Source organism: Pygocentrus nattereri, chromosome 22 (genome assembly GCF_015220715.1).
Source record: "Pygocentrus nattereri isolate fPygNat1 chromosome 22, fPygNat1.pri, whole genome shotgun sequence".
In the NCBI taxonomy this organism is placed as follows: domain Eukaryota; kingdom Metazoa; phylum Chordata; class Actinopteri; order Characiformes; family Serrasalmidae; genus Pygocentrus; species Pygocentrus nattereri.
In genome coordinates, this window is record NC_051232.1 from 31,713,094 (window position 1) to 31,732,938 (window position 19,845).

The 19,845-nt window shown below is 44.9% G+C and overlaps 1 protein-coding gene across 1 annotated transcript in view; it reads left to right on the forward strand.

Moving 5' to 3' along the window:
• eys (eyes shut homolog) overlaps positions 1-19,845 on the forward strand; it is a 445,373-nt gene that overhangs the window by 253,899 nt on the left and 171,629 nt on the right. The window contains exons 31-32 of the mRNA XM_037532720.1: positions 415-539; positions 2,795-3,005. Of these exons, the coding sequence (XP_037388617.1) occupies positions 415-539; positions 2,795-3,005 (336 nt within the window). The remainder of the gene's footprint in view (positions 1-414; positions 540-2,794; positions 3,006-19,845) is intronic.

Genomic DNA, 19,845 nt, shown 5'->3' on the forward strand with positions numbered 1-19,845 from the left:
CATCGGGTCACTCCGTCTGTTGCTCAGCACAGCAGGTTCATTTTTGCATTGTTTTCTTGGAAGTGTAAGAGTTGAAAGACATTAAAAGGCCTTCTTTGGTAGCATACAAGAATCACTTCCACAACCTGGCACCTCCCCAACCCACCTTCCCTTGGGAGTAATTTGCTCTCTAAGGCTGCAGAAACAGACACAATCCTGCAAGAGCATTAAAATGTATTCAGCCCCTTTTTCCCGGGATCTGCCCGCGAAAGGAGCCGAAGCCAATCAATGCGGAGTAACACGATGGATATTCACTTCAGAGTGGGAAGAAAGGAGAGAGAGGGAGGGGAAGTCGACTGGTGCGGTGCGCCACGGTCTCACCGAACTGCTCTGTGTTTTTCTTTCTTTTTTTCCTTTACGTCTTGTTCCTGGCAGGTTGGACAGGCCTTCACTGCGAGGATGACATTAATGAGTGCCTGCCGCAGCCGTGCGACCAGGGGATGTGCATCCAGAACGAACCGGGCCACGGCTACACCTGTTTCTGTCGGCCCGGATTTGTGGTGAGCCTCTCCTCCTCCTCCTCCTCCTCCTCCTCCTGTTCGTCTTCCTCTTCATCTCCCAGAGAGACAACGTTGTTTGCATCTTTTCAGACTAATATTTGTTTGACCCTTTTTTTTGAGATCTTTTTGCAGAGGATCCATGGCTGTTAATTTATTCACCGTGTAATCTCTAAAAAAATATCATCAACGATATCAATTTTAAAGAGCTAAAAAAAAAAAATTGCCAATACACTGATGAGATGAAACGTGATGATAAATCACATATGACGCTAATATTTTGGATTATTAAGTAACAACAGTGCAGGTCTGGGAGATATCAACCTCACCATCACTTCATTTTATTTGGAGTGGTCCTTTGCAGATGATGAATAAACTCAGTGGCACGTCAACATATTAGTGAAGTAGTAGTAGTGAATCATCAACACACTGAAGTAAATGTCTCCTAGATGTTCTGTTGATATGTTACTTCCATTACACAAAACCCAAACTTACTAACCTAAACTTTACTAAGACCTAATTTTAACCCTGGGCCTAATACAAACCCTAACTCTTGACCTAAGTCTAACCTTAACCTTGACCCAAAACCGAATCCTAACCTTCACCCTGGCCCTATTCCTAATCCTAACCCTGATCTTAACCTTCACCCAAAACCTAATCCTAACCTTCACCCTGGCCCTATTCCTAATCCTAACCCTGATCTTAACCTTCACCCAAAACCTAATCCTAACCTTCACCCTGGCCCTATTCCTAATCCTAACCCTGATCTTAACCTTCACCCAAAACCTAATCCTAACCTTCACCCTGGCCCTAATCCTAACCCTAACCTTAACCTTGATCCAAAACGTAATCCTAACCTTCACCCTGGCCCTAATCCTAACCCTAATCTTAACCTTGATCCAAAACCTAATCCTAACCTTCATCCTGGCCCTAATCCTAACCTTAACCTTCACCCAAAACCTAATCCTAGCCTTCATCCTGACCCTAATCCTAACCCTAACCTTAACCTTGATCCAAAACGTAATCCTAACCTTCACCCTGGCCCTAATCCTAACCCTAATCTTAACCTTGATCCAAAACCTAATCCTAACCTTCATCCTGACCCTAATCCTAACCCTAACCTTAACCTTGAGCCAAAACCTAATCCTAACCTTCACCCTGGCCCTAATCCTAACCCTAATCTTAACCTTGACCCAAAACCTAATCCTAACCTTCACCCTGGCCCTAATCCTAACCCTAACCTTAACCTTGATCCAAAACCTAATCCTAACCTTCACCCTGGCCCTAATCCTAACCCTAACCTTAACCTTGACCCAAAACCTAATCCTAACCTTCACCCTGGCCCTAATCCTAACCCTAATCTTAACCTTGACCCAAAACCTAATCCTAACCTTCACCTTGGCCCTAATCCTAACCTTAACCTTGATCCAAAACCTAATCCTAACCTTCACCCTGGCCCTAATCCTAACCCTAACCTTAACCTTGACCCAAAACCTAATCCTAACCTTCACCCTGGCCCTAATCCTAAGCCTGAATGTTGTTTGTGTTGTTGTTTATGGTTCTGAGTTGCACCTAATATTTTCTTGTCACAAGCTTGACAGTCGCACCAATCGCAGCGCCTTTTTGGTGCTGTATAGAACCACATACAACACATTCTCCATCAACCTGAAGAACCTTTTCACCCTGCAAGAAACCCCTTAAGCATGCAAATGGTTCTTTGAGTGTCCATGGTTCTATATAGAGCCATTGTGATTATTAAAGAACCAGTGAAGGACCATCATTTTAGAGAGGCCACGTGTGAAATGACTCTGAGCTTGACATGTTTTGGTGCTTTTCTGCAGTTCTAAAAGTTCAGACCCCTTATAAAGCCATATAAAACCCCGCAGGTGTCTGTGGTGCGGCTGGCTGGTAAAAGCCTAGCTGCCTACGCATCGAATCGGGCTGTAGACATCCTTGCAACCGAAGGCCGTTTCAGCCACACAGCCGCTAATATACCGAAGCATTCACGTAGCGCCAAAATACAGAAGCAAATTAATAAATTAATTACCCTCCACCATCATCATTACCACAGCACCCAGGCTCAGTACTGGCTGCTCTCGCTGTCGTCTGATGTGTAATTTTAGTATCAAACAGTGTGATGCATAAAGGCCTCTCTTATATCACAGCTGTCTTGCTGTTTAAAGGTCTCTCCCACACTGACCAGCCTGCGGAAAGCATCCCCTTTCCAACAGACCAACAGTAGTCTTTTCTCACCACAGGGCAGGAACTGTGAGTATAATTATGATGACTGCTTGCTCCGGCCGTGCCCTGACGGCTTCTCCTGCGTGGATGGCATCAACAGTGTCAGCTGTGTTGCCGTGGAGACAGATGCATTCTCCGTGCCTCCATGGGGCTTCACTCCCACCAGCCCCAGCACTCCGTTCACCCCCGCCCCAGCGGATGACCTGCTAGATGCTGAACTGCCAGCAGGTAGGCAAGAGATTTACATAGTGCTCATCCCAACGGTGCAGTATGAGGTGAAGGTCAGGGCTTTGTGCAGTCCAGTCAAGCTCATCAACACCAAGCCATTTCCTGCAAATACAGGAAAATATCATTCCAAAACTGTTACCACAGTGATAGAAGCACACAACCCCCCCCCCCCACCAGCACTATGTATTTGAGCAGGGGGTTCTTCTGGCATTGTTCTAAACCTAAACCTGCCTGTCAGACTGCCGGAGGGAGAAATGTGATTCATCACTCAGGGGAATGTGTTTCTACTGCCAACACTTGGGATTGCCTTGTCTACAGCTACACAGCTATCAAAACCCATTCCATGAGGTTCCTGACAAAAAGTTTGGATCTCTGTTGTAAGTGTTGCAACTGAGGACACGATTTGTCGCTCACTTGGCGCTTCAGCACTTATTGGTTGCATTTTCTGAGCTTGTGTGGCTTTGCAGCTCAGTTGTTGTTGTTGTTGTTTCCCCTCAGTGTTCCCCCTTCACAGAAACAGCACTTACAGTTGGCCAGAGCAGCTCTAGCAGGATTGAAATTTGATGAACTCGCTTGCAGGCAGTATTATACTGAGCCGTATTTACAACACAACTATACTTCTATGTCTCAAGGGAAGCAAATGTGCCAATCGGTTAGGTTTAAAGAATTTAGATGTATTAGAAAACCATAGAGCTCTGAGACCATGATGGTACACTATATTGCCAAAAGTATTCACTCACCCGTCCAAATCATTGAGTTCATGTGTTCCAGTCACTTGCATGGCCACAGGTGTATAAAGCCGAGCCCCTAGGCCTGCAGACTGCTTCTACAGCCATTAGTGAAAGAATGGGTCGCTCTCAGGAGCTGAATGAGCTGAAGGAGTGAATTCCAGCGTGGTACCGTGATCAGATGTCACCTGTGCAGCAAGTCCAGTCGTGAAATTTCCTCACTACTAAATATTCCACAGTCCACTGTCAGTGGGATTATAACAAAGTGGAAGTGATTGGGAACGACAGCAACTCAGCCACGAAGTGGTTGGCCACGTAAAATGACAGAGCGGTCAGCGGATGCTGAGGGGCATAGTGCACAGGGGTCACCAACTTTCTGCAGAGTCAATCACTACAGACCTCCAAACTTCATGTGGCCTTCAGATCAGCTCAAGAACAGCGTAGAGAGCTTCATGGAATGGGTTTCCATGGCCGAGCAGCTGCATCCAAGCCTTACATCACCAAGTGCAGTGCAAAGCGTGGAATGCAGTGGTGTAAAGCGCCGCCACTGGACTCTAGAGCAGTGGAGACGAGTTCTCTGGAGTGACCAATCACGCTTCTCCGTCTGGCAATCCGATGGACGAGTCTGGGTTTGACAGTTGCCAGGAGACGGTACTTGTCTGACTGCATTGTGCCGAGTGTAAAGTTTGGTGGAGGGGGGATCATGGTGTGGGGTTGTTTTTCAGGAATTGGGTTCGGCCCCTTAGTTCCAGTGAAAGGAGCTCTTAACGCTTCAGCTCCAAGAGATTTTGGACAATTTCACGCTCCCAACTTTGTGGGAACAGTGCACAAAGCAATGGGATGTCACTCAAGTTCATATGGCAATATAATTTATATAGGAATGTCCTGATCATTACACAGTTCACATGTTGACCGGCAGGTTAGGGGCAGGCTAATAAATCTGTAATGAAGCTACTGGAAATTTTATATAAAATTTCTCTTACATTTCTAAATCAGAGACCTAACAGCTTTCCCAGCTGTCAACTCTTAAACATAGACTTCCCAGTTTTAGTTAAACATCTTAATCTTTGCCTTGTTATTGGGACATTACACATCATGCATCAGAGGTCGGCAACATGCAGCTCCAGAATCAGATCAGTAGGTAGTAATAAAATAATCCTCCTCTACAGTAAAATAAAGCTCTGCTGATCCTTCAACACAGTTTAACAGTAAACGGTCTTAAACGCTGGAGTTCATGTAGAACTGCTGATTCATCCTGTGACAGCATGTAGAAAGTGACTGAGCTCCTCAGTACATAGGCATGAACTTCAGGATTGATGTTTTTATGATTTATATAAGCCTTTTATATGGAAAACACATTAAATCAGGTGTGTCCAGACGTTTGATTGGTACTACGTGTTCTCATCCCTTCGGCAACTCCTTTACAATAGACATCCACACTTGAGAGCGCAGTAAAGCGAAGGTGGTGGGTAATATAAAGAAGTTTCATTTTTCTGTTCAGGCCTTAATAGCGTTATTATGCTCATCACGGCCCAATTTTCTTACTTCATTTCAACCAATCCTTGCTCCTTCGTTGCGTTCTTGGCCTCAGTCCTCCATGAATCAAGTGCAAGTTCTTGTCTTTTCAGCAAACGTAAGTAATTATTTTCCCATACGGACATGAGCCAAAGCGGAGAGTTCCCGCCTGTCTTTGGAGACAAAGAGCCGCTCCGTTATGTAAGTCACATGCTGTTTGTGCCTGCTTTGCATTTAGACATTGTTAGGACGGCTTTCTTTTTTATGAGTTGGGTTTATAGCACCGTGTTATGCAGCAGCAGTGGATGGACTGCTTATTGTACAGCCTGCTGAGCGCAGAAATCCCTTAATCCTTTAATTTAATTGTTTTCAATAATTAGTCCCATCAGTTCTGTTCCCCCCCCCCCCCCCCCCCCCCTTTTTTGACGCTTGAGTATGCTGGCGGCACGTCCGTTTACCGCTGAAGATTTGAAGCGGCTTCGCCCAATCAGCTGGCGAGAGGTATCTTTAAAAGCCAGGGGAACGTTGCAGCTTAAAGGATAATCGCTGAATAATATGCGAGTAAAAGTGTCAGTCAGTCAGTCAGGTTATGCTCAGAAAGACTCGATTCCAGTTCAGATGGAGCCGCTTCATCTGATTTTTGCAGCTGCCTTGTTACGTTCATTGCATAACGCTTTCTCTCATATCAACAGCGGCAGCACCGACACCATAGACAAGGAAATTTGAGTTCAAAAAGGTGACTGGAAACCCATAAATCACACGCACAGATATTGCATATTATCCGTTACTTTCTCTTACAGTTGTTCTTTCAAAGGGAAAAACTAAAAGTAAATAACTGTGTATGGTTTAAATCTATAGGGCACATCCAGAGAGAGCACATGTGCACACACACACACACACACATATATATATATATAATTGATTTTGCATGTGCTAATTGCTTTTTGGCATTTACAAAGTCAATCAGAGCGAAACCCTCAGCGTTCACGCCAGCCCTTTCTAAGAAACATGAACATATCCAAATTGATTTTCAGGAGGGTAGAAATGTCACTCACTGCGGCCGAGCTTGCGCAGCGTTACGCCGCTAGAAACGTATCCAGGACTCTGCAAGTTATTCAAGGTGAAGAGAAAATCAATAGGGTCTGAAATGACGTCTCATACCAGCCCCAGCACCGTGTGAGCAGAGCACTCTCAGCACATGGAAAACACATAAAAGCATAAATACACCAATCAGGCGTCACATCATGACCACGTCCTTGTTTCTACGCTCATCGTCCACTTTATCAGCTCCACTTACTGTAGAGCTGCACTCTGTAGTTCTACAGTTACAGACTGTAGTCCATCTGTTTCTCTGATACTCTGTTACCCTGTTCTTCAGTGGTCAGGACCCCCATGGACCCTCACAGAGCAGGTACTGTTTGGGTGGTGGGTCATTCTCAGCACTGCAGTGTGTTAGTGTGTGTTGTGCTGGTCTGAGTGGATCAGGCACAGCAGTGCTGCTGGAGTTTTTAAACACCTCGGTGTCGCTGCTGGACTTCGGTTCAGGCCGAAGTTTGGCGGCTGAAATGAGAACTGTGAAAGGCAAACGTCTCAGGATGGAGTCCGTGCCCTGGGGAGAGGAGCAGCTAATTATCTGTATATGCTGTCTATAGAAATCAATGAGCGCAGGATGTGGAAAGTCGATTTGTAGAGGACGTTGGGGTGTCCACACAGCCACGGCAGCTCTGTTCGTTCAGACTTGCTGTATAAAGGTGGTATTTATTTGTTCAGGATGAAGCTTAACTCCATGAACTATAGGCTGAATTAGTCCATTATTCATCTGGGTGGTTTACACGATTTTCTCCCCAATTTAGTCTTTTCCAGTTCTACCCGCTAGTTAGGACTCCCCCAATCCCACAATGCTACCAGCACTAGGAGGGTGAAGGCAGCACAGGCTTCCTCGGGAATCTGTGAAACCAGCCGCCGCTTCTTTTCAACCTGCCGCTCACGGGACAGCCGAACGCGCTCGGAGGAAAGAAGCGCTGACCGCCAGATCTGCTACGTCACCTAACAGACGCCTGCACTGACTAGTATCGCGCTGAGTGATGGGGGGAGAAGGGGGGCCATCCTACCCACCCATAGAGAGAAACTCCTGGCTATGGACAGCTGTAGCATCACCAGGGGTCGAACTCGTGATCTCCTGATGATAGAGCCAACACTTAGATGGCTGCCCACTCATTTCATGAATATTTTTTTTTCCATTTCATGAACTTGATGATGTGATTTGAGCTGCACTTTGCAGTGCAGAGTGAACAGCAGTGGACTGAGCACACAGCCCTGAGGGACACCGGTGCTCAGTGTGGTGGTGCTGGAGATGTTATTTCCTATCCTGACTAACTGAGGCCTCTCGGATAGGAAATCCAGGATCCAGTTACAGAGGGAAGTGTTCAGGCCCAGCAGGCTCAGTTTTCCAATCAGCTGCTGAGGAATGATGGTGCTGAAGCTGAACTGAAGCATATGAACAGCATTCTGACGTAGGTGACTTTATTGTCCAGATGGGTGAGAGCCAGGTGGAGTGTGGTGGAGATGGCGTTGTCTGTTGAGCGGTTGGGGCGATATGCAAATTGCACTGGGTCCACTGAAGGAGGAAGCTGGTCTTTAATGTGCCTCATGACAAGCCTCTCGAAGCACTTCATGATGATGGGAGTGAGGGCAACGGGATGGTGGTCATCGAGGCAGGGTACTGGAGACTTCTTCAGTAGCTAGTTTAGAGTGTAAAAGCTCCAGTGACCTTGCAACGACCAAATACGCACCTTTATTTAAATGACGGTCTCGTCACATTTGTTTTAATATGCAGCATCATTTTAGGGTTTTAGCAGCTGCCGAGTCTCTCTGAGCTGGAGCTCTGGGTCTTTCATGTTGAGAGTTAAAACCAGGGCGCTGATTAGAGCTAGAAGCACAAGCTTTAGCTTAATTAACCAAAAAGTCATGTTTTCTCTGTGGTTTCCTTTGGTTTCTGCAGCACTTCCAGCTGCTCGGGAGGAAGTGTGAATATTTTAAAAACCACTAGTTTGTGTGGTGCAGCTCGTGGCAACATGAAGCAGGGTGACCAAACCCATCATCAGTATTGGCTTCAGAGACACGTGTCCCTTTGAACGTGAAGGACGTCGGGCCGCACTTCATCGCTGTCTTCTCTGCTTTCATGGCCTGCGAGCTAAGAGTTCTGCTTGTTACGATGCAACCAAGTCTGTCAGGAGAGCAGCCTGAAAGTGCACATCTGTAATGAGATTCCTCGTCTCACACCTGCTACGTGCTCCTCCATACGTGCTCCTGCCCAAGCGCTCTTTTCATCCTCGCTCGCCCTGATTCGCAGCAGCACAGCTGAGTTCTGCCACAGACACGGCATTATCATACAGCACGGTGCTCTCGCCGGTGACTTGGTCAGCATGGTCCATGATTGCAGGGTCATGTCTCCTCTAAAGAGAGCACTGGCCCGACGCTAACAAGCAGATGAGGGAACGCCAGACGTCTGGCCGGAGTGTTATTTCGCCACTCTCTTCAGTTCATTAGCCTTGCGGTCAGCCTGTCCTGCATGTGTTTAATCTGCTCTTGTCAGGTTTTGCTCAGTAATTGATGACAACAGAACCTAATGCCCGCTCCACTCTTTTGGTTATGCCGATTTCAAGCTCGGAATAAATACGGATGGCATCGCGGAGCAACTAACGAGGTCTCATGAATGTGTCTATGTAGGTCGCTCTCTAAAAACATCCAGTGCCCTAGGTGCAGCTAAGAATAGACTCGCAAGGCACTCGGTTAGAACCTCCGCTTTGCTCTTTGTGCTATCACCCTTGGCTCCTCTACCTATTCAGACGCGCCGGGCACCCGTTTTGGGAAGTGAGGGAGAAAAAGGATCTTGTAAAGTACAATAACTGAAAGACACGCTGTCAGTGGCGTTTAGGCCACGCTGGTCGTGGCACTGGGCGAACGGCAAGGCAGATCTGCTTATGAAGCAACAGTGTGGGGGTTTTGGTCGGGGGAAGGTTCTGAGATCTCCTTGGTTTGGGTTTAGCTTGATAGGAGATAATAATTGGATGTATGGATGATTCTACTGAACTGGTGCAAAGTCAGTTAGGACTTTTAACTGATCTTGGAGTTTAGACTAAGTCCCTTAGCTTTGAGTGGGTCTATACCTTAATTATGTTTACTTTATCAAAGCTAATGATTGAAAATTGCGTTTGGTCTCTACCAAAAGAGTCATAACTCTACCCAAACATTAAACGTTTCCATTTTAGCGAATTTTGAGCCCAAAACTCAGCCAGTACCAGCAAACACAGCTATGAACAGCTGTTCATCATCACATCGCTGCTGTCAGAGCAAAGCCTCGTATCTCCGTTATTGTCGATTTTCAGTTTTTGACACAATTTGAAAATGCATGTTGGCCTTTATATTGTATTTAAATGTCATGATGAATGGACCAAAAGAAATGGGCAGATATGACTTGGAAAAAATTCTGGTTCCATTGACTTACATTGAAAGTAAAGTAGGTTTTTTCCTTCTCCTGTAAAGTTAGCATTTTGGAGATACGAGGTTTTGTTGCTATAGCGGCGATATTTTACATTAAAACACTAAAAAGTACTTAACTTCTGCGTTCTCTGTGCTGGCAGCAATGGATCCTCACCTTTGTGGATATTATTAATATGTAACGTTCTACTGCAAGGGTCCGTGGTGGTACCTGGATGACCTTGAACACTTTGGAAAATGCAGCTAAGACGATTAATAACTGATTGTGTCTTATTTCTAGCAGGGTTATTGTATTGGTGCCATATCGTATTCGTTATACTGTGCTGGTTTGTTTTGTATTACATGATATGGATAGCATTGTTTTTTCCTTAATCAATGGTACATAATGGGTGCCATGTGGGTGGGAAATAGTGGGGGGTGGCTGAGTGCTCTATTTTCTTGCTACTTGTTACATTTGTAAGCATCTATAAACACTACCATGTTATAATGCATTCTTGAGGCATTATAAACATGGTTATAAATATTTATAACAATGAATTACGCTGAATTACCCTTTAAAGGCATGTTATGAATTGTTAATATAATGCATTATAAATAGTGTTAAGAACGTTATGCTGTCACTGCCAAAGAAGTCAGTCCCAACTTGGAGAGCGCAAAGTGAAGACAAATACAAAGTTTATTTTCCAGTGCTTTATTTCTCAGCGCTGGTGCTGTTAGGGCTGCGTCTTCAGGGCTTCAGTTCTGAATATTCAGATGCTCCAAACAGGCCGTCCAGCCTAGAATCACTGCTACAGTGAGCTTTTCTTACCCAGCGTCCCACTTTAAATGCTACACTACATTACATCACAGCAAACCAAGTACCCATCAGCCCCTAAACCCCCTCTGACTGAGTGTGAAGTTATTGTGGAACGAAGGCCTGGAGAGGGAGAGGCGAGATAGTCGAGTGCTGTCGCTGTAATTTGTTCCCTCACTGGTTCTAACATCAAGCTCTAGAACCCTTCACTCTGTAACACTACAGTACAGTAATGCTGGTTTCTGCTGGCGTTCTATTGGATATGCAGTGTTAAGTCAGTGCCAGGCTAATGGTGGTGTCCATTAACTGTGGTGAACATTCACGGTGGTGAACATTCACGGTGGTCAACATTAACAGTGGTGAACATTAACGGTGGTGAACATTCACGGTGGTGAACATTCACGGTGGTCAACATTAACAGTGGTGAACATTAACGGTGGTGCACATTAACGGTGGTGCACATTAAAGGTGGTGCACATTAACGGTGGTGCACATTAACGGTGGTGCACATTAACGGTGGTGAACATTAACGGTGGTGCACATTAACGGTGGTGAACATTAACGGTGGTGCACATTAACGGTGGTGCACATTAACGGTGGTGAACATTAACGGTGGTGAGCATTAACGGTGGTGAGCATTAACGGTGGTGCACATTAACGGTGGTGCACATTAACGGTGGTGAACATTAACGGTGGTGAACATTCACGGTGGTCAACATTAACAGTGGTGCACATTAACAGTGGTGAACATTAACGGTGGTGAACATTAACGGTGGTGAACATTAACGGTGGTGCACATTAACGGTGGTGAACATTAACGGTGGTGTACATTAACGGTGGTGAACATTAACGGTGGTGCACATTAACGGTGGTGCACATTAAAGGTGGTGCACATTAACGGTGGTGCACATTAACGGTGGTGCACATTAACGGTGGTGAACATTAACGGTGGTGCACATTAACGGTGGTGAACATTAACGGTGGTGCACATTAACGGTGGTGCACATTAACGGTGGTGAACATTAACGGTGGTGAACATTAACGGTGGTGAGCATTAACGGTGGTGAGCATTAACGGTGGTGCACATTAACGGTGGTGCACATTAACGGTGGTGAGCATTAACGGTGGTGCACATTAACGTGGTGTACATTAACGGTGGTGCACATTAACGGTGGTGCGCATTAACGGTGGTGCGCATTAACGGTGGTGAGCATTAACGGTGGTGAGCATTAACGGTGGTGCACATTAACGGTGGTGCACATTAACGGTGGTGCACATTAACGGTGGTGAACATTAACGGTGGTGAGCATTAACGGTGGTGAACATTAACGGTGGTGCACATTAACGGTGCTGAATATTAACGGTGGTGCACATTGTTAACAATTCATAATGCATAATAGGCATGGCTATAACATGTAATGCATTTTTATAAACATTTATAGCCATGTTTACAATGCCTTATGAATGCATTATAACAGGTTATGAATTCATAGAAAGAGTTACCAAAATTTCTTCTTAAATCAAATTTTATGACACAGTTCTGCGCTTTAAGGACACATGGTCTCACATTTTATGCACCGCGCTTCTTCTGCACTGCCCAGTCAGATCTCAGGAGAGGCGGGCCTTCAGTGACAGCTGTAATGGAGTCACTGAGTACCATGAATTGTATGACTTCACAGCTGGAAAGCAGTTCTTTTTTACCTTTAGCTTGTTTTTGATAGCAGCTCCCTGCCAGCCAGTTAATAGTAGTAGTTAAACGCTCTGCCTCCACATATTCAAATGATAGCTGGAGCAGCTGATTGACAGTTACTGCACTGCTAAGCAACAGGAGCGCAGCCAGAAGTAGTACTCAAAACCCCAAGACACCGTCAGGAAAGTGCTGTGAGCCCACCTCGAGCGGTTAAAATGACTGCTACATGCATACATTACTGTGTAAAAGTGAGAGACCCCTATAAGTAAACGATCCTGCCCATTTCCTTACACAGAAAAACAAGTCGGCTGGACTTTAGGTTGTTTTAAATGAAAATGAATGAAAGAATTGAGCATTGAATTGACTTATTTAAAATAAGGCTACTGATCTACTTTAAAGCTATTGTAGAACATCAGTTAATCAAATCAATACGCCACTTGATGAAGCATGCTGGCTTGTGCAGGGGGTCTTGGTGACGTGGGTAAGTTCACAGGACCGTTGGCGTGTTAACACTTCCTCTGCAGACCATGTGGTCCACAGGTCAGATTATTGAAGTATATATGGTGCTTTGAAATCGGACGAATCTTTTTGAATCATCCATATTAATATTAGCCCCGTTTCACAGTTGCACTACAGTCCCCAGGATGCACAGCAACGTGATGTGTGCTCTGACTCTCCTGCATCAACAGAAATCTATAGGACAGCAGTTTCACCTCAGTTCTGCTCAGTTCTATGCATTTCCACACCTGTCGTATCATCAGACAGACGTGTCTGCAGTTCAGCCACCATAAACACCCAACGCTCAGCTCAGCAGCTCAAACTCAGCAAAGACAGGATGTCACATGTCTAATTTAAGCAAATGGGTAGGTTTAAAAGGCAGAGCTCCTGGGTACATTTCAATATTTCAAAATCTACAAGTGTCTGTGTTTTGATGCTGAAGCGAAGTTGGCCAGTTCAGGTTACAATACAACATTAATTAAAAATGAAATAAAAACTTTTTTTCTGGTTCACAGATTTGTTGAAATTTTTCAAAAGAGTTTGACACCCCTGCCCTATGTAGTACTTAAATATTGCATTTTTCTGCAGCTTTTAGTGCTGAATTTCCATTTATTTGATGAAGTTAACATCCTGGGGTGAAAAAAAAAACGTTATGCTCCTGCAATATGTTAAATTCTGTGAATAAAATATCAAGACATGCAGAAGCTGTTCTCTGTAGAGAGATTTTCATTTCAAATGCAAAATATCTCTGCTGTTGTAGGAAAACCTCATATCTCCAAAGAGGTAGCTCGTCAGGACGAGGAAAAACCATTAACTTTTAATTATAAAGTTAGAACGTTTTTTTTTGACCAAACATACTTGAATATTTTAAATATGGCTGCTGTCAGGACAAAACGCCTGCTGTCCTTTACGTTGTGTGTAAATGTCATGATAAACAGACCAAAAGAAACGGCCCAAAATGACTTGGGAAGACGTCTGGTTCCATTGACTTCCATTAAAAGTCGAGTATGTTATTTCCTTCTCCTCTGAAGTTACCATTTTGGAGATACGAGGTTTTGTGACATGCAGTTTGGCCTGGGGTGCACAAACTTTTGCCTATTTTGACTACTCCCCACCCTCCTCATTCAGTGGTATTCAAACGAAAATGTGCCTAGGTCCAAACATGTAGACGCCGGAGGGCAACGGTGAACCACAGAGCGTGATTGGAACGATAAACCTGCCTTCATTTTCCCATAGACAGACAGCGGGGCTAATCCGCACGCTGATGCCAAACTACAGTAGCCCTCGGAACGTCATTGGAGCAAAGTTTTCCAACAAGTCACAATCAGTCCCTGACAGCAATAATGAGAACCCACAACACCAATCAAGAGTACAGATTATAATGGAGATCCTCCAAAGATAAAAACAAAGACGAACGATAAACAGGGACAAATCAGGGGTCTCGTTTGGGGGAAATAACCACTCAGACGAGGTCTGTCGTTTCAGGATATGGCAGAATATGAAAACCTGGCATGGCCGAGGCTGAGGGAAGTCTGCTGGACCCGGCTGGAGGAGAGCTTAGCGGAGATTAATAGTGATATGAGAGGCCCTTCCTGAAGTGATCACCAGGGTACATGGAGACCCACTATCATCTGCTGCCGACAGCGCCGGGAGATTAAATGACAAAAGCCGTGCCCCCTGAAATCTACTTGTGAGCGGGGGCTTGGGGGGGGGCTTGGTTGCCCACCGCGCAAATCCATTTTGAGTGTTACGCTCCACGGCAGCGTACTTTTAATTATAAACACATTTCTTTCCAGGGTCTGTTGAGCCTCGAGACGTCGCTAACGGAGCTGTTGTGGGTGTTTTTTCTTCTCGCTCACTTTTCTGTGCTACCAGGTCTTCATAATTAGACCACGCTGCGCGGTAAACAGGGTCAGCAGTTTGTTTACGTTTGTGCCACTGCTGTCTAATTGTTTCCAGGTTGTTGTTGTTTTTTGGGAGGTGCTCCGTTGTGCAACCGCGGTCTTCTGAAGCACATCGTCAGGCTAATGTTGCCGGGAACACATGCATATTCATGAGCTCTCTTCACGAGCTGTAGCCTGACTGCACACTGCTCCACGTCCCAGCAGCGTGTCAGGGCCCCTCCATGTGTATGAAGATGTCAGCGCTGTAGGCCGTCCCATTAATGTTTCATGAGGTAGGGTGTTACAGCATTCCAGGACCGCATTAGGGCCACACTGAGAGAGACCGCTAATGAAATCGTGACGGCGAGGGACCTTAACGTCCAAGTAGCTGTTGTTGCAACAAAACCTCAGTTCTCCAAAAATGGTAACATTTAGAGGAGAAGGAAAAGACCTTCAGAGCTATGGCAGATTCTCTGGGATCACTTTACTGTAGGGTGCTGTTTGAAAGGCTGCATTAGTTTGACAGGACAACTGACATAACCCTTTATAAATGCTTATAATGCTTATTCCAGTAGGCCAGGGTCAGCTCTTTTCCTGCCCTGTTGCAGCTCCACAGCAGAATCAGATTTGTAGGTAATAATAAAATAATCCTCTACAGTAAAATAAAGCTCTGCTGATCCTTCAACACAGTTTAACAGTAAATGGTCTTAAACTCTGGGGTTAATGTAGAACTGCTGATTCACCCTTTAACCCTGAAGAGCAGCGCAGACGGCTGGTCACCATAGCAACACAGACAACAGTCTCGCCCAGCTAGTCGCTACGAAACGGCAAAGAGAGAGATTTAAGACGGACATCGATCATTTGGAGACGAATGGACTTATTAGTGTTTATAATCACTCCAGCTGGTTTCCTGATTCGTTTAATCTGTAACTGGAAACACTAAAAAGTCACAAAGCTGAAGTCGGTTTCTTGTTCAAATTTTCCCATTCCACCTTAAATGGTGAAGATGATATTAACACTCTAAAATACGGTGAGTCTGTGCTGTTGCAAGTCACCCTGTAAAGCCTGAAATACTCTTTTTTTTTTTTTCTTTACTTTAATGAACTTCGGTCAGCTTTGGCCATTTTAAAATATATTCTAGAAATGGACTTTTACTCAGAATTGGCCTGGTTTAGCTGGTTAGTTTGTGTCCTTGGTCACATTAAGTCTTGGATTCACTACACGACTTTAAAGCCTTAACATATTATAACATATGGGCGTGTCACGCTATCAGATGGTTACTGCAGATTTTGGGTGACTGAAATATTCAGTATCCACACTAAACAGTCAGAGATCACACACTACTCCGCTTTCAGCTGCTGCTGAACCAAACAGCTCACTGAACTCACTGAAATCACACGTTCTCGCTTCACTGGGAGACGCAAATAAACAAACGTGAGCTGCTGCTGCTGCTGTTTTCTCTGCTGTTCGCCCTGAAACAGTGACGAAGCAGCAGGTGAACCTATTTAAGTGAGGATTAGTGATTTCAAAATGGGATCCGTGGGTATTTTAGAGTTTAAAATGCACATAAACTTGATTGTGTGTTAAACTCCGCTCAGTAAAAAGCTTCGCTCCACTCGTGTGAGACTTTTCTCCTTTTTTCTTTGTTTACTTGCTGTATTTTCTCCTTTCCTGCTCTCAGCTTTCATTGGCTGTTGGAGGAATCTGTTCAGACTGAGTCGTTGACCAGTTTACACTTGATTACACTCAGAGTCGGGTCGAAAAAATCAGACGTTTGATAAACGCCGCCTGGTCTCAAACACGATCGGGAGGCCAGAAATCTGAGTCAGCGCCCCTCAGACAAGACTCGAATCTCTCTAACTGTCGACTCCACCTGACCTAGAAATATGCCGACCAGCTCAGACTCAGCCAGACTGAGATTAGGGGCTAAAATTGGGGTTACCTTCGACTTTAAGCGCTGTCCATTGTGTCATATCGTTCAAAAAGCAAAATCCGTGTTTCTCCGTAATCTTCGAAGTGTAGCGGTTTGGTCCCACCTTTAAACGCCGTTTGATGTTTGGTTGTGTCATCATGTTAATATTTGAGCAAATACTCGCTCTTTTTGGATCGGTTATAAAAATGAGTTGAAAACCTGTGTTCATGTTAACAGGAGTAAAGTGAGAATATCTGGCTGTAATTGAGACACACACACACACACACACACACACACACACACACCATTTACTACCTCTTGCAGTGAAAGTGCTAAAAGGCTAACCTGCTAACCGGTTCAGTGTTGTGAAAAATTTCTTTATAAAGAACCTTTCAACAAATAATGAGGTTTTCACACCACGTTGTACGTCTTTACCCATTAACGTCACACACAGACCGTCTGGCTCGATGTTCAGCCCTCAAATGATCTCAAAATCACCATCATACTGATGAAGATGTGATGACAGTGGTAGACAATTCACTCACATCCTCAGAAGACGCTCCTTCACCGAGTTTAGACCGAGTTCTCTTTCAATGATCAGATTCATCCCTTCGGGGAAGGGGGCCGAAGCACAGCCCACGCTACAAAATATTCTTCTGCATACTGCATGCAGTTACACGTTTCCGCCAGAGAGGTCTCCAGATCCCTGACGTTTACATAATGCAGCTTCGACTTTGAAGATAGCACTTCTGTTTGCCCATTTATCATAATATTTCAACTCATTGTGAAGCAAAACCAAAAGGTTGATGGTTTTGTTCAGGCAGCGAGGATTTGTAGATGTTGTTATCGAAGCATTAATAAAGGCAGAGCTTAGTATCCAAACTCACCTACATTCTAAAGAACTTTCTACTGAGCCTGAACCACGTCAGGTTTGGGGTCCAGGACAAAGCTTTGTTCAGACCCAACCCAAAGCGCATCGTATCCAAAAATTGTGCATTTGCAGATGTGTTGTGTCCTCTGTCCCTCTGTCCCTCTGTCCCGGGGACGTTTGCCAAGCCTTCCTCCCGTCTCCGATGTCTCCCTTTGGCTAATGAACAGCGTGGTACACAAATCTAATCCGCATATTTACTGACGGCGCATGAATCAGACGACAGTAAAAGAAAATGCTCATTACTTTAATCGCATAACTATCATTGAATTATTCATCGCGGTTTCAATCTGCTCGATCTGTATTTCATTACGGTGAATTATGAGGCTTTCAGGGCTGAAACTTTAATGTAATGGCTGCTTATTCGTTCGTCTGGTAGCGCAAGGTTGCAGCGCAGTCATGTCGCGTCTAATAGCATGAGGGCCCCCGAGAGGCTGAGCGCACGGACGTTTTCATATCATTACAGCGCAATCATTACTACCTTTTACACAGAATCCATTAGAGTCTATGGGCCCTGCATCTTAGATACTCATCATGTTGTTTATTATCAGCTGCTAATAGCAGGTACTTAACGGTCGTTTCATATTCTGTGATAGAATTCATAACCAAATACTGCAAAAGTCCAAAGAGCTTTGTTTTTTTTTCCTAGTTATATACGAGGTGGCCAAAAGTATGTGGACACCCGACCGTCACATGTATTTGAGCTTAGTGGAGGTCCAGGATTTTGGAGTGTGTTCTGAGGAATCTTGGGCCCATTCAATTAAAAGAGCACTGATGTTCTGCCTCACAACTGGTGTTCCCGTTCCTCCCGCGGGTGTTCAGGCTGGTCAATCCACGTCTTTATGGAGCTGCATAGTGCACAGGGCCTCAGTTATGCTGGAGCAGTAAAGTTTGGTGGAGGAGGTATAATGAGCTGTGCTGTTTTTTCAGAGTTTGAGCCCTGTAGTTCCAAGAAGGGTGATGTTGATACTGCAGCTCACAGACATTTTAGACAGTTGTATGGTTCCATGTAGAGCTGTGCGATTAATTAAGTAATCGTAAGCGACACTTACAGCCTCGGACTGTCGTAATCTTGCCCATGTCGGTTAATCTTTTCCCGACTGTATGTTCATGTACCATCCCCTAAAAACGTACTGCTGCGTGTGTCGTCACATGACTCCGCCTCATCCAGCAACATGGAAGCTAAGGCTACGTTCACCCAGCAGGTAAAAGTGGCCCAAATCTAATTTTCTTACGAAACCGAATCTTTTTGTTTGGCTGTTCAGATTATCTTTTAAATGTGATTTATATGCAACATCAGTCCGAACAGATCAGCTCTTAAACTGACCCACATGCTCAGAAGAACAGAGCGTCACGCGGCTCATCCAGAGGTAAACAATCACAACTGCCAACGAGCGCCAGGCCATCCCAGAGGATCGGCTTCATCTTCACCAGCATCACAAGAGCATCATGAAGCGTCACTGACTGACCGCTGGGCTCATCACCCACAATGTGTTGGAGTCGTAAGAAGGGCGTGGTCACTTCTTTGGTCCTCGGATTCTTTAAACTTTGCTTTCAGACTTTTTTTTTTTTTTTAGAGTAGAGATGTTAACCACTACACTATCCAACCACCCGTTAATCGTTAATTAATCGTAATCGAAGTAAAACTTTCAGTAAATCGTGTTACTGATCTGAGGTCGTATCGCCCAGCACTAGTTCCAACTCTGAAACACTGATGTTGGACAAACAGGCTCACAGTCGACACGAAGGTGTTGAGTGGGGTTGAGGGCAGGGCTCTGCGGAGGCCACACTCTTCAAACCGTGTCTTTATGGAGCTCGCTTTGTAATCGATAGGCAATGTTTTTGCAATAGATAGTAGTAAATACCTACAGTTTCTAAGGTTTGGGCATCACCAGTCAAATTACATGTTTTGTTGATTTTCATTTATACAATGTTTACTAATAATAATAATAGCACTGCTATTCAAGGACTCAAAGATGCTTAAAACATTAGAGACAGATATGAAGACCAGAAACACAAAACCACCGGATCACAAGCAGAAACGTTTAAGGCTGTGGGTAGTTATATAAGCAAAAGAGCAGAGGTTTGAATGTTGAGTTAGGGTTGGCCTGCTGGACATGGAGGAGGAGAGTTCAGAGTTGGGCAGCCAACCTAGAGAAAGCACGACCATCATATCCTCGTAGGTTGGAAGGTGGGATAGTGAGTAATCCAGCAGATGAGGACCTGAGAGTGTGAGCCGGTTTGAAGGAATGAGGAGATCAGACAAGTCGGAAGGAGCAGGGTTATGCAGAGCTTTTTAGGTGAGGAGATGGTTTTAAATTGTACGGGGGATCTTTTACAGAGAGCCGGTGGAGATTCTGCTGGACGAGTGTAACGTGATGGAATTTGATGAA